This window comes from Lagopus leucura, unplaced genomic scaffold (genome assembly GCF_019238085.1).
Source record: "Lagopus leucura isolate 7727_CA_CO unplaced genomic scaffold, USGS_WTPT01 Super-Scaffold_100004, whole genome shotgun sequence".
NCBI lineage: Eukaryota > Metazoa > Chordata > Aves > Galliformes > Phasianidae > Lagopus > Lagopus leucura.
Genome location: NW_024962264.1, coordinates 45,928,942 through 45,942,459, shown reverse-complemented (window position 1 = coordinate 45,942,459; position 13,518 = coordinate 45,928,942). Strand labels below are relative to the sequence as shown.

Here is a 13,518-nt window from a genome sequence, read left to right as displayed (position 1 = left end):
TGCCTGTTGTTCTGACTTCAGTCAGTTCCCATGCAAATTCGAGTCCTCAAAAGACAACAGGGTGTAAGTTTTTGTTCCTTTCCTATTATAGTGACTACCATATCAAATTTCATTCTCCATGACTGAGAGATAAAAACATACAACTTGAGAAGAGTTGTTTTAAAAATGTACTTGTAGCACTCATCAAAAAATATCAATATGTCCTTTCATGCTATAATTTAATATGCACTTAATGATAAGTGTGGTTTGGCTAGATGAAAAGTTGGCTCGTGACATTTTCTTTTTCTAGATTATTTTATAAAAATGGAAATTGAACTTATGCAATTTCTGAACGACACTTAATTCAACTGTTGAGACACTGAACAGATTTAAAACATTTTCTTACAAGGGTGGGAAGTCTTTACGCATTTGATAAATGGAAGCTATTGCTCTAAATGAAGTAGAAAACGTTCAGTGGATCAATCAAACAGGAATGATGCTGTGAAAAAATAGCAGGGATGATATAAGTAGATTTCTCTTGAACTGCTTCATGAAGATCCTGCTAGTAAGGCCTTGCTTATGCAAGGACATTCAAGTAGTTGAACCGACTGAAAAGGGTGAATGTACTCAGTTAAACCTCGTGTGAACTCTTCAAGGTTCAAATGGATTTGGATCACTGCTGTTAAACCTGAAAGCCCGTTTAAACTGCGGGATTACACCAGTATAGATCAATGACCAATTACCAACTGGGGAAATCTCAGATGGAAACAACTAAATTTAAATCACAGCTTATGCTTAAAAGGTTAATTTGTCTGTTGGTTTGTCTGCATGGAGAAGTATAGATCTGTCTTAGCTGTTGATTTCAGGAGGACCTGGCCGTGAGAGATAGCTGGTGAAGGCTGCTCGTTATCTCTTGTCTTTTTTTCAATTTTGTGTAATGTGGACACTTTTCAGTCCTTGTATTCACATACCCCATTATGAAATTGTCTCCGGCCTTGTAATAACAAACTGATAAAACTGCCTTATTTTACCTTCAGTGTTCATGTGAGATTAGTGCTTCTGAATCCTTGTCTCGGTGGTCAGACTTTCTGATGTAGAACCGAAGGTTCTCCTTAGGCATGTATGCATGTGCACACAGCACTGCACTTCAGCTAGGCCTCTTAAGATTTCGGTTCAGGCCTGCTCTGTTCACAGGAACAGGACACAGCGTACAGCTGCTTGCCTCACTTGCTGGGTAAGGTTGGGCGTGGGTGTATCATGCTGAAGGTGACTTGGTAACAGTGTGCAAGGTGGTTTGCTATGCTGCTTTTAAAAAGCAACTTGTCTCATTTATTGCAAGATAAATGTGTACATGTGGGCAATTACTGGAGTTAACGTCCTGTGGACCCACATTGTCACTTACTTTGCAGTAACTTGTCGCACACTTTCCTAAGCTTTCTGAAAAGCTCTCTTTTAAATATCAGAGCGAAGCATAGCGATTTTTCTTCAGAACTTACTCTGATGTGCACATACTGCACTGTATAGAGGTTGCTGTGTGTCTCTTTTATGCACACTGCACAGTGAACTTCTGAGCAGTTGTATCCTCTACACGTGGTGTTGCTTTAGAAGTTACCCTGCCCATCCCAGTGTTTGCCTGTCACTTCCATGTAAAGCCCACCATTATGGCTGAGGGATAGCTCATGGATGACTGAGTTTGTTTTCAGACAAGGCATAAAGTGAAGTTACTGGTGGATTGCTTATGTTAATAGTGAAAACTGATATTTTCAGTGTATTAGTTAAGTATTCTGTTTAGTTGAAATGGAAAGCAAGTGCTTTTCTTGCTATACACACCATCATTCAGCAGCTATTTCTGTTAAAGTAATACCTATTTTTAATAGTTTACATTTCTGATCTAGTCATCTGTTCCAGCTAGCTGGCTAAGTTGCTGCTTTGAGAGATAGAGGATAAAAATATGATTGTCATCTGTAGTGATCATCTTGCATCTAATTGCTTGATATCTGCTGAACACCCTGAAGTTTGCCGTGGTGAACCAGTAAAATGTGGTGTGTTTGGGTCCAGAGCTGCACCTGAAGAAAATCCCATTGCTGGAATTACATTGCAGTGTTTTCTGCTCAACTGCTGAAGTTGCCTTGTGTTAATGTTGCCTTGCCCTCTTGGACCCTGGACAGGTTCTGATCAGCTCCTGGCTTGTGGCTTTAAGTAAAAGAGAAGGTGATACTGGCAGGTTAAGTATAAATCAGATGTAAAGTTTATCTTTTTAAACCAAATTCTGATAACAGCTCCTCCAACTATGAGGAAGATGTGGAAAGCAGCATGTTAAGTTGACTAAGGGTTACGCAAGTTATTAATTAGTTATTGAGGTGTAATAACTCATAACATCAAAGATCAGTGTCTTTGAGATATCTTTTTGATTGTGGAATGGATGCTCCAGGACTGCAGAAAGAAATGAAACCTTTTCCCATTTTTAATTTCTTGTGTGATATTCCTCGCTTTTAAATATGGTTCATATTATCATGAAAGCTTTGACACAGATTTCCTTTACTGTGTTAAAGGTATTCCCCAAATTTACCTCATAATCACATCTTATTTTGGCATGATCCACATTTCTGCCTCCTTGTAGGTGTTGGTAGAGTTCCGAAGCTTTTCTAGTTTAGATTCATACTGCTGTGCCCAGAACGGTGTTTCCCAGACTGCCTTGTATTCTTGTCAGATTTATTTACTTTTAGTAGCTCTTTCTCATGAGCTTTTTCCTGGATATTTTAGGGGAATTTCTTACTGATCTGTACCCACTTATCTATTTTTCTTTTGCATCAAGTAGCTTTCTTCATCCTGCTTTTGTCTGGAACACGCTTTATCCATTCCCTTGTTTCATTCTCTCTTGTACCGGTTTTTGCTTAATGTGACTAAAATAAGTAAGCTTTAAGTCAAGTTTCTTGCACTTGGTGTATTCCATTTAATTGGATCTTCACCTTGTTATTCATCTGCATGTTTTTCTCATGCGCTTCAACTCTAAAAGAGTTCTGGTACAAAGACTCCTCCTTTCTTCCTAGTTGGAATCTTGGCTTCTGGCTTCATGCTCGTGGCAACCAGCCACTTGTATCTTAATGTGGTGGGAGGTGTGCTCATCAGGTGAGATAATCCTTACGGCAAAATTCCATTCCTTCCTCCTTGTCTTCTTACTTCAAAGCTTTTCCCAGCTCAGCTGTGCCCCAATGCAACATGCTACAACTTCACTATATTAGGCTGGCATTGTCCTATGAGTGCCTAGTGATGATTGTCCCTGTGCAAAAGCCTTTCCCTTTTTGTGCTGCGTCTTCCTAGAACTAATCAGCGGAGCCCCTGACTGCTTTACATTTCAGGCTGGCACTGCTCTGAGAATGCTCTGTCACTCCAGCTAGTGACAGCTGGAGGAAGGAAATGTTCCTCTGCAGCACAGTCATGTGCCTGAGCTTCTTAAAGCTGTTAGAAAATAGGTCGGTGCTCCCAAGTTTCTTTTCATGTACTGTTTTCATTTACTTGATCTTGTGTCACTAAGCTGTAGTTGAGTCTTTGCTTTCTTGTGGATCAGTTGGAGTGTAGTTTTTCTGATGTGTTAATATTTGAAGTCTGGGTGGTAACTGTAAATTGCCTGCTTCCTCAAACATGTTCCATTTCCTGTTTTTAGAAGGTGATTTAATGGTGTTTAAAGATGTATGAAGTCATTGGTAATCTTCAGTCTTAATGTGGCTGTGCTGCCATTCAGCGGAGTTATTTTGCTGTTGAATGTGTAAATGGTCATGGATGGAAAGAAGTCTTTTCTGGGAAGCTCTTCCGCTAGAGAGGACCTGTGCCTTTAGAGTCCTACAGCAGCTGGACAAAGAAGATCACTGAGCTCTGTGAAGTTGTATCTACATCCTTATTTTAATTCCATAGTGTCCTTTCTGCTCCTTTTCCCTTTCTGCTACTGGGAGGAGAGGAAGAAGTAGAAGCATTGCTCCAGCGCTTCACCTTGCTCTTGGTCTTTATTTTTAAAACTTAAATTAAGCGAAGCAAGAGTTGCATCAGTTTCAAAATGTAAATTAGCTGCTCTTTGTCAGACATGGGATAAAGATCACTGCTTCATAATAATGGGAATTAATAATGGCACAACATGGAAGAAACTGTCCTGAAAGAGCCATCATGTTACTGCATTAGTACACATGTGCTGCTTATGGAGCAGTTGGATGAAATGTATACGTTCTACATTCTACAGTTCTGTTTTTTTTTTAAATGTAGAATGAAACAAAGGAAAAGCAACTGGCTGGAAATAGGTGGGAAATCTGCAGTATGGGTTTGGTTAGAGGGTGAGTGCAAAAATAGGAACTGTGTGAGCCTGGATTGTATCAGTAAATAAACTGCTTGTCAAACAAATGCAACAGTTGGAAATTGCAGAAAATGATCACTTTTGTCTTTGTAATTAGTCTTGTAAGGTTGTTCGAGATACTCACCATGTGCATCTATAAAAAGAGAATGTGCACTTCTTGCCCATGGTGTTGGGTGTTACTGTAAACACTTCAAATGTGCATGGAACTTCTCAAACATGGCAAGGCATGCCAGCTGCCAGGGAGCTGGGAGTCTCCTTGCTCAGCACCAAGGTTGGCTTGGCTGCCTTTGACTCTTTTGTGTTGTGTAACCCTACCTCAGGATGGAAAAGAGTACATGAGATGCTAAAAAGAGTGAATAAAAGGCGTTTGAGTGCTGTTAAGTGTTAAATGTTGACTTTGTCTATATGCAGGTAATTGCATTAAGTACAGCAATTAGTATAATTGTTGCAATAGAACTATGAAAATCAAGCAGATCCTGTTCTTTCCAGGAATCTTCAAGGATGTAAATGTGTGATGGGCTCTTAGCTTCTCTTGTGGGCAGAGTGCTTGTAAGGATCTCTGCAAAAGCACTTTTACTGTCCAGCATAACACTGGGGAGAGTGTAAGCCACGTGTGCTGTTGCATGGAGCAGTGGCTATTGGACTGTTAAAAACGCTTTGATTTTGTATGAAAACCTGACAGGTGAGAATAAATCTTCTCCTGCATTTGTAGATGCAGCCTTTTAGTTTCAGTGTTTGAGGGAAGAATGTGTTAGAGCATACTGTGAACAAAGTGATTCGTGTTCTGCATGGGAGGTTCATGATGTTCATGGTGATTTTTAAATACGCCTCTTGGGAAGCTTGTGTAAGAAGCAGCCATTGTGATACAGACTTTGCCAAGACAGTAAGGGCAGTAATCAAAAAAAAAAAAATAAAGTTCTAGAATTACAGATGAAGGACTAGTTAATAATCTTCTAATAGGGCTATGGAAAAATAACTTCTGATGTCATTGGCATCAAGGAAACAGGAATTTCTGCTGTTTTGTATGCGAGCATGCTGACTCAAATGATTCTCAAATGTTCCTAAGCTACTGGAGTAGGAGGTCTGTCACTAGGTGCTCCTAGAAGAGACACACGTTTAACCATCTCTGCAAATGCAAGTGGTCTGGTTAGTGCTGTAGATCTTGCAGTTAACTTTGTCTTTTGCTGAAACAAATGCCCAGATTTGGTTTTGTTCCAAAGATAAGGCTTAAGTATCCCTATTTTGAGTGACTGATTGAATATGGTTTTGCCTTTAAACTGTTTGTTGAGGGGTGATACGTTTCCAGCTAGAGCTTTAGAGCCTTTAAAATGGAATGCTTGTTTCTTCAGTTATGAAATACTGAATTTAGAATAAATAAATGGGAGTGCCAATGGGCAAAGGCCTTTCAGCACGTCCTCCAGAACGATATGGTCCCTTTGTTTCCCTTTAGTCCCCTACACACGTTATCTCTTCTTCCTTGTTTTTAATGCTTGACTGTGTACCCCTTAGGACAGAGAAGTCTCTTTGTTCAGGGTGCAAAGGAAAACTAGCGGATCAGGTGCCAGGGTACAGGTTATAAGTAGAAAGAAAACATTTATCATTCAAGGATACAAAATTAGGAGATGTGTCCTGTGTACTTCAGCACTTAAGGCAGTTATTGCTTACAATTTCTTTGCATTTGGGAAAACTGTAGTTGCATATTGCATGATTCTTCATTTTTTTCTTTAAGGTGAATGTTGCTTAAATCAAGTATCAGCTGTACTTATATTGTATGTAACAGATATATCAGTTGTATGGTTATGTAACAGTGAAATTGTCCATATATCAGGGTTTGTTTGGCATACCAGTTGGTTTATGAAGGCATAACAATATAGGCATCAGCTTTTGACAGAAATCCTTAGATAACCACGTTATCAGTATTAGACTGTATCCAAAATCATTAATTTAAATTTAAAACTTGCGCTTTCTTTATATTTAGGGTTTGTACTGTATGCGTTGTATAAGAATAGAAATAGCGTAGCGTGTGGTATTTTTTTACATGCCTGATTTATCCACATTTTGTTTGTCTTCATAATGTTTTTCTTCTTTTCAGGTTACACACGTCTCCAAAGAAGAGACTGACTCCAATGCAAAAATGTGTCAGCCCATTAGTTTGGTGCAGGCGGGTGTTGGATTACCCAAGTCCTGACATTGAATGTGGTAAAAAGTCACTGATCCACAGGCTGGAACAGATGATGTCAGGTGAGTTCTGAATATTAACACCACTGGGTGGTACGTACTATTAAACAGAGTCACAGGGATCAGAATTAGCTAATAATTGTGAGAGAATGAGGTGCAGCAGTTAGTTCTGCCATAAGTTGTCATGGTTTGCAACGAGTAATTCATTGTCATAATTTTCTATATTGTGAATAAAATGAAGCATCAGGTGTGAGGGAGGATCTCGGAGTTTTAGGTCCTCTGCATAGCTGTGATGTGTTCCTTTCTGAAAGCTCCTGACCGATGTCATTAACGTGGAGGACTTATTTTAAAATAGCCTGTGTTATACTAATTGTTACACCTAATTAGTTGGTAGGTGCTTGTCAGTACATTAGAACATTTTTTTTTCTAGCTGAGCTATTTTCTCTAAGAGAATGAAGTTCTTGAGTAGCATGGGCAGATAATATTGATTTGTTTTCCTCCTGTCCCCAGTAAGGTAAGATGATGTCACCATTAGATTCAGAAATTCAGAGTTTGATATATATATATATATATTTTTTTTTTCCTTCTTGGTGCAGCATAGTTGGTTATATTCCAAACTGGGGAAGAGTTGAGTGTCTGGTCCTTGAGGAAGGAAGCCTACCACCTTCATTCTTTGATTCACAGCATTCTGATGTCCAATTAGCAGCAAAATGCTGACGGTCTGATTAGAATTTTCTGTCCCTCTAATTTCTTCATCATTTTTCCTGTTAACTTACCAGTAATACTTTGCCCTGTGAATGCCCTAAACTCAGCTGTAGCCTCTGACTGTTTTCCAAAACTTGCTTTAACTTCTTTATTTAAGTCTATTTTTATGGGAGGAAAGAAAAGTGATACTGAGAAATACCTTTCTTACTGTTAATATTTATTCTTGCTTTGTATTTCCATCTTTTTTTGCAGCCTTGTGCTACTTTTTTCTTTCCTTACCACTATCTGCAGGAATTAAGAGAATGATTGGATTTGACCTATGAATATCTGAACAGTTATTTCCAAATACAAATGTTCCCAACCATCCTTCATATGGTTATACATAAATTTTGCTGAGTTCTATTATGATATTTTCCCCTTCCTTGGATTCTTTGGAGCAATTCAGTCTTTACTCTGATTTGTACTAAGATTGTTCTTAATAAAATTTGAAAACATTGCTAGTAGATCATATGAAAAATCCAGTTCTTATTGTTACAAAAACTAGCAAACCTAATGCTGAAATTGCCTTCACAATGAGTTATTTCATTTCAGCAGGTATCACAGCTTCTGTAACACTTGGAATATTTTTTAGAAGTTCAGTCGCAGTGGGAGCAGGATGGCAGGACGTTGCTGTATGAGATGGCTGAACTTGAAAGTCTGATCCATTCAAACTGTGTGTAGGCAACTTTGTCTTTTTTCCTTATCCCCAACAATCTACCTCTGGCAGTTACTCTTGCAAGAGTACAGCAACTCGCCCATGGTACAAACAGGGAAAAATATTTCTGGTAGAAGAGATGAGCACTAATACTGCTAGTTGGAGAAGACTGTGTGGAAAAGTGAATTTGTAACAGAAAATCAGATTGTCCTTTAGACCAACCAGACTACAGCAGAAATAGGGTAGCAGGAAGCTCCACTCTTGCAAGCTGTGTGTTTCCTACCCTACAATTTCCAGAGTATCTTGGGCTTTTGTATTTTACATTCTCTTTGATTCTGCCTCAAGGATCCCCATCTCTTCACCTATGAGTTAGTGATTCAGTTAATAAATTTCAGTTCCAGTCTTCATAGAGGCTTTTTGTACTGCTGTTACTTTCTCTCCTTGATCCCTGTTGTTTTGCCATGACTGTTTTCTCTTTGGCAGTTCCTGTTATGTGTTTCTAATCTTTTTGCCTCTTCTCAGTCTCAAATGCACTCTTGTTTTCCAGATTTTCTTCTTTCTTCTTATAAAATAATCTTTTTCCATTGTGTGATGGTAAAGAAGGGAAGAGAGAATTTCAGCTCCATGCAAACAGTTTCTTGGAACACAGAATGCATGGGGCTTGTTGCTCTTGAGTTCAGGTTTACAGTTGCAGGGAGAGGACTGCTTAGTGTTGGAAGGAAATCCAGACTAGAGGTAACCTTAGGCGTGTCCTGGTGCAGTCTTCTCTGAGCCTTGCCCTCCAGACCCTGGTCAAAAGTGCAAAAAGCACATTTCATGTTGGCTGGAGACCAGGACTTCCAGCACAAGGGCGTCTAAAACAAGATCGGATTTTATGAATGAGATGTGAAGAAATCAGCAGCAGGAACCCAGAAATACTATTCCTCTCTATTCTAGAGCAAAAGAGAAATTGAAGACCAATTTAACCAAATGCTGACGAAAATAAATTGGGTGGTGAATGCTGTTTCTGAATCTTTTAAAAGAAAATATGCATTACTATAAAAATGCTCATCATTTCATTAACCCTTCCCTCTATGTTTTAAAAGCTAATGCATGATCTAATCAAAGCTGATGTTTCATCTAATAGAGAATTGTTTTCGTGTTAAAATTTATCCAACTTATTAACATTGTCACTCCTAAGAAGGACCATGTTTTGCGTTGTTGAAAAACACTTAATGCCTTCCTACGCTATAGAAATCCCTATTGGGATTCTGTACCAGGAAAAATTGTTTGAATCCAGTTGGTTTCTTTTTGTTTGGTTGTTGTTGTTTTTGTGGAAAAAAAAAATACAATGCTGAGGATGGTAGAAATTCATACTTGCCTAGGATGACAAATGTTGTACCATGTAAATTTCATGATGTACCAGGGAGTGCTTATCTGTACATAATGAAAAGCTTGCTTTCATCTGAAGAAATCTGCGTGTCATAAATACTTAGTATCACTGTGGATATGTACAAAGAGCCTGTCTTTAAGATTTTACAGTAGTACAGTTGTTTCCAAATTTGTGTTTAATGTTTTAGTGTTTGTGTAATGAATACAAAATGAAGAACTGTTGTGCATCCTTACATTTTAGGGGTTTTTGCAATAGGTATTTCAGAGCTGTTGCATGAACGCTAAAATAGCACTAGTTGTCTCATCAGTCGACCAGAATACAACCACTTTTAATAACCTTTGTTGACTATGCTTGATAATAAAGCTCAGGTTTCCTTTGTGGCATTCACAAAATAAAGCGGAGGCAGCTCAAGAGTATTTACTAAAATTCATTGAAATTTCATAGCTGGTGAAATTAGCACATAGCTTTCATTTTCAGGCTAAAATAATGAAAGTGAAAGCGGAGCAGTTTAAGGAATCTGCTGTGAAGCTGGCTTTAATTCCTGCCGTTTCTGCCTTTGCTGCACTCTGCTAGCCGTTCAGTTGAGGTAACACAATCCCTCTTGCAGTGCTACTGAAAACTGGTCCTCTGATGAGCTCAGTTATTATTGACACTGCTTTAGTAGTCTGGGTAACACTGCAACCCCTCTATTACTTGTATTGAGTGAGTGAGGAAGTAGTGACCAAGAGCAGAGTGGGGTGGGAGGAGAAGCTCAAGCAGGCTTTGCTGCTGAAGGCAGCATTTCATGCAACTGTTTCTATTTGGCTTCTTTTAATGTTAAAAAGATAAATAAAAGCAGAATAAAGGAATTTTCAGTAAACCAAGTGAATGCCAAACTGCCTGACATGGCACAATGGAATTCAGTTATTTTTAATCTTTTCATCTACTGTCAATAGCCTTTTTTTTTTTTTTTTTTTTCTTTTGAAAAGCTCAATTTCTGTTTTTTTTTTTCTTTTTCCCCTAGAGCCTGCTTGAGTATAATGCCACACATTGAAGCCTATTCTTGCCAGTTTCAAAACTGTCATGCCTTATAGTTTAATTTGCAGCTCACTGAGCTGCTGGCTACTAATCTAAATACAATTTTTTGTCAGTTTGGCATAAAGTACTTTCAGCAATGAAGAAACTGTTTTACCAAAACTGATCGTATTGCCTTTGGTTTCCACTTTCCCCATCAAAGTTCTGTTTTCTATTATTTTGAAATGAAAACTGAAATTCTGAACAAAACATTTAAGTAGGTATATAAATTGTAAGCTGGCAGCTTTGGGAGCGGAGGTATAATAGTGGAAATGTATGCTGCTAATTAAAATTCATCTGAAAGTACTTCAGGATTGAAACACGTAAGGCTAATAGCAGTGGCAGGTGCCAAATTGTAGCTCTTACTTCATATGTGGCATTGAAGCCCAATGGCAGAAGAATCCCAAAGTAGGGAACAATCCTACAGTTTGAAAGAGCCGTTAAGGACTCCATTTTGATAAGGGATTTTTGACCAGATGTAATAAATGTGATTGTGGATTCTAATGAAATGAATTTCACATTAAGGTAGCTAACTTTCTGGCATATCCTTAAGAAATTAATTTGGCTGAAGTCTTAAGTAGCTGATGAGAGCAACCAAAATAGGAGGTGGCTCTTACAAAAAGCATTAGTACAGATGGAAGCAGTGAAGCTTTAGTCTAACCTGGTAAACATCTGGCATTGTTACTAACCAGCCTGACAGTGTCGTGATTTGTGTCATCCTGGTGTACTTCAAAAATATTCTCTGAGTAAGTGATGTTGTCCTGTGGTTGGTTGCTTTAGTTACATTCTTTGGGAAACTGAAGACTGGTAGAACAGTATAACCACCACATGGCTTGTCTTGGTGACTTCTGGAGAAGCCTTTTAAGTTCTGTATAAATCTACTACATAAGTTTGGGTTGCAGTAAAACCTATGACCATTTCTGCTTTATAGTCCCAAACAGATTCAGAGTATCCAGAACTATAAACAAGCATTTGCCATGCTTAACTTAGATTTTTTTCTTTCGGCTTATGCTTTGGGAAATTTCATATGCAGTATTTCTAGTTCTCTGTTACTAGTCTTGGGGTTGCTGTTTAAATACTACACAATCCAGAATCTCTGAATTCTGGAGAACTAGAATTAAACTGCTTTCCCATATGATTTATATGCATATTAGCTACTCTTTCACCCTAAAAGGCTATTGCAGGAGGTATAGGAATGCTGGTTTAGTTCTGTATATACATCAACACCATCCCAGGGATTACCTGTGATTCTCAAAGACTAGCTGAGAGCTGAGATGAAACCTACGGGGAATGAGAGGAAGGTTGTTCTAGTCAATTGATATTTAAAAACATTTGAAATGGCTAAAAATCAAAGGCAACTGCTTCAGAAATTTCATTTTACCGGTTGGTTTTCTATGTGGAAATCATGTTAGGATTTTGTCTGAATGACTACAGTGTTGCAGCAGCTCCTTAGGAGTAGCCAAAAGCAATCTTTTTCTGTCAGTACTTACACATGCTAAGGACTCTTTGTCTTCAGTGAGCACTTGCTGTTATTGCTGTAACATCTGTCATTTTCCAAGGTAGGGTGGCAGGGTTGCATCCGGAACTCATTCAGATTGTAATTGGGGCAACTGTGTTTCATGTGCTCTTACCTTGATATATGTAGGGATGTCTCTTTTCGTTGCAGCTAATTACAAAGAGGATGGTTTTTGTAGCCCTTGATACTTAATGATGTCTCTGTTTTGTATGTGATGTGTAGGTTCTGTGTTAGCATCGCTTAGCGACTGCAGTCACATTTGGAGTCACTTCCCTCCTCCTTGGTTGGGCATGCTGAACAGAAGAAAGAGTGTAGCAATTTTAGATCTGATTTTTAAAAAAGTGCTTGTTATCTTATCTTGTAGTTTTCTTGCGCTAGGATTAGTATCTAGGAGGCTAAGAAATCAGCTGAAAAACAAATCCCTGCTGACTTAAGTGCTTTGCTTGAATTGTATAGCAATTAAATCACACTGAAGTTACCATATTATTATATGCATTTTTTCTTGCTTGTTCCTGTATTATAATTTGTAGTTTTCCTCCTCTTTTGTACAGCTGTGAAGAGACAGAGTTTGTACAACAGTCCTTTCAGTGCAGTCAGCTATGCCAGCTCCTATAGTCCAAATACCAGTAGCCCCTACAGTAGTGGTTTCAACTCTCCCTCCTCAACACCAGTGAAATCTGCGTTAGCGAAACAGTTCATATCTCCGGGTGCCTCAGGTAAGTGTGTGTGTTTGAAGGGGTCCCTTCCTTCCCCCTCTTCCTTTTTTTCAGAAATACATGCTCAAATACTGTACGTTTGCATGGAACCTAGAATAAGAAGGACACCTCAATTCATCAGTGTTTTTGTAGGAAGTTTGCATCATGCGGTATTTAAGCTTTTTAGGAAAGACATATTTTTATACACACACCTTTCGGCATGAGGTACATTTACAATGTTTTCTTTGGATACCCACTTACCTAAGATAACTGGTTACATTTTAACAGCTAGACCAAAAATCTTACTGCTACTTCTGTGAAGTCCCAGAGCGCATAAGAAGCTTCTGGAATTGACCTTGTGTAGTACCTTTAGACATTACCTGGTGGTGGCTGTAAAGTCTTTGCAATTGCAGCATTACTTATTTACTGAATCATTTGATATGTGATGCATCCATCAGTACAGCTGCGATATGAACAATGTAATCTAAGAAAGAAGCACGTATTTCAATTACAGCTGTTCCTTAAGGCTCTGCAGACATCAGTATGAACAGTAACTTCTGGCAACCTTCTCTGCCTTTATTCTGTGCCACAGGCGCCTTTCTGCGCTTTAGAAAAATTGATGTGTGGAACATCTCTCTACACTGAAGTCAGAATGTTGGCTCATTGCATTTACTTTAACCTAAGTTAGTTTGCAGGGAAGAAAAAGAAAATTTAATTAAAAGTTCCACTATCCATAGTTTGCTGTGGACTTATAAAGAAAATCCTGCTCTGCAATATATTCACCAGTTGTTACTGAAGTTTTGTTTTCATTTATCTAGCTCTGGTCTTTGTTACGTGCTACCATCCTGTTGCCATCTGTCACACAGCAACAAAATGTAATGGAATATTGGCAAGAAAGTTCAACGTCTACTGCCATATCTTCAATATCCACTTCTGACATTGCAGGCCAACATAATCAAATAGAAGGCATTACTTTCAGAGTAG

The 13,518-nt window shown here is 38.5% G+C and overlaps 1 protein-coding gene across 2 annotated transcripts in view; it reads left to right on the top strand.

Annotated features, from left to right (window-relative positions):
* The window catches only part of SLAIN2 (SLAIN motif family member 2), a 30,290-nt gene that overhangs the window by 1,884 nt on the left and 14,888 nt on the right, over positions 1 to 13,518 (top strand). For both annotated transcript variants that reach the window (XM_042871351.1, XM_042871349.1), the window contains exons 2-3: positions 6,414 to 6,562; positions 12,391 to 12,555. In XM_042871351.1, coding sequence (XP_042727285.1) covers positions 6,414 to 6,562; positions 12,391 to 12,555 — 314 coding nt within the window. The remainder of the gene's footprint in view (positions 1 to 6,413; positions 6,563 to 12,390; positions 12,556 to 13,518) is intronic.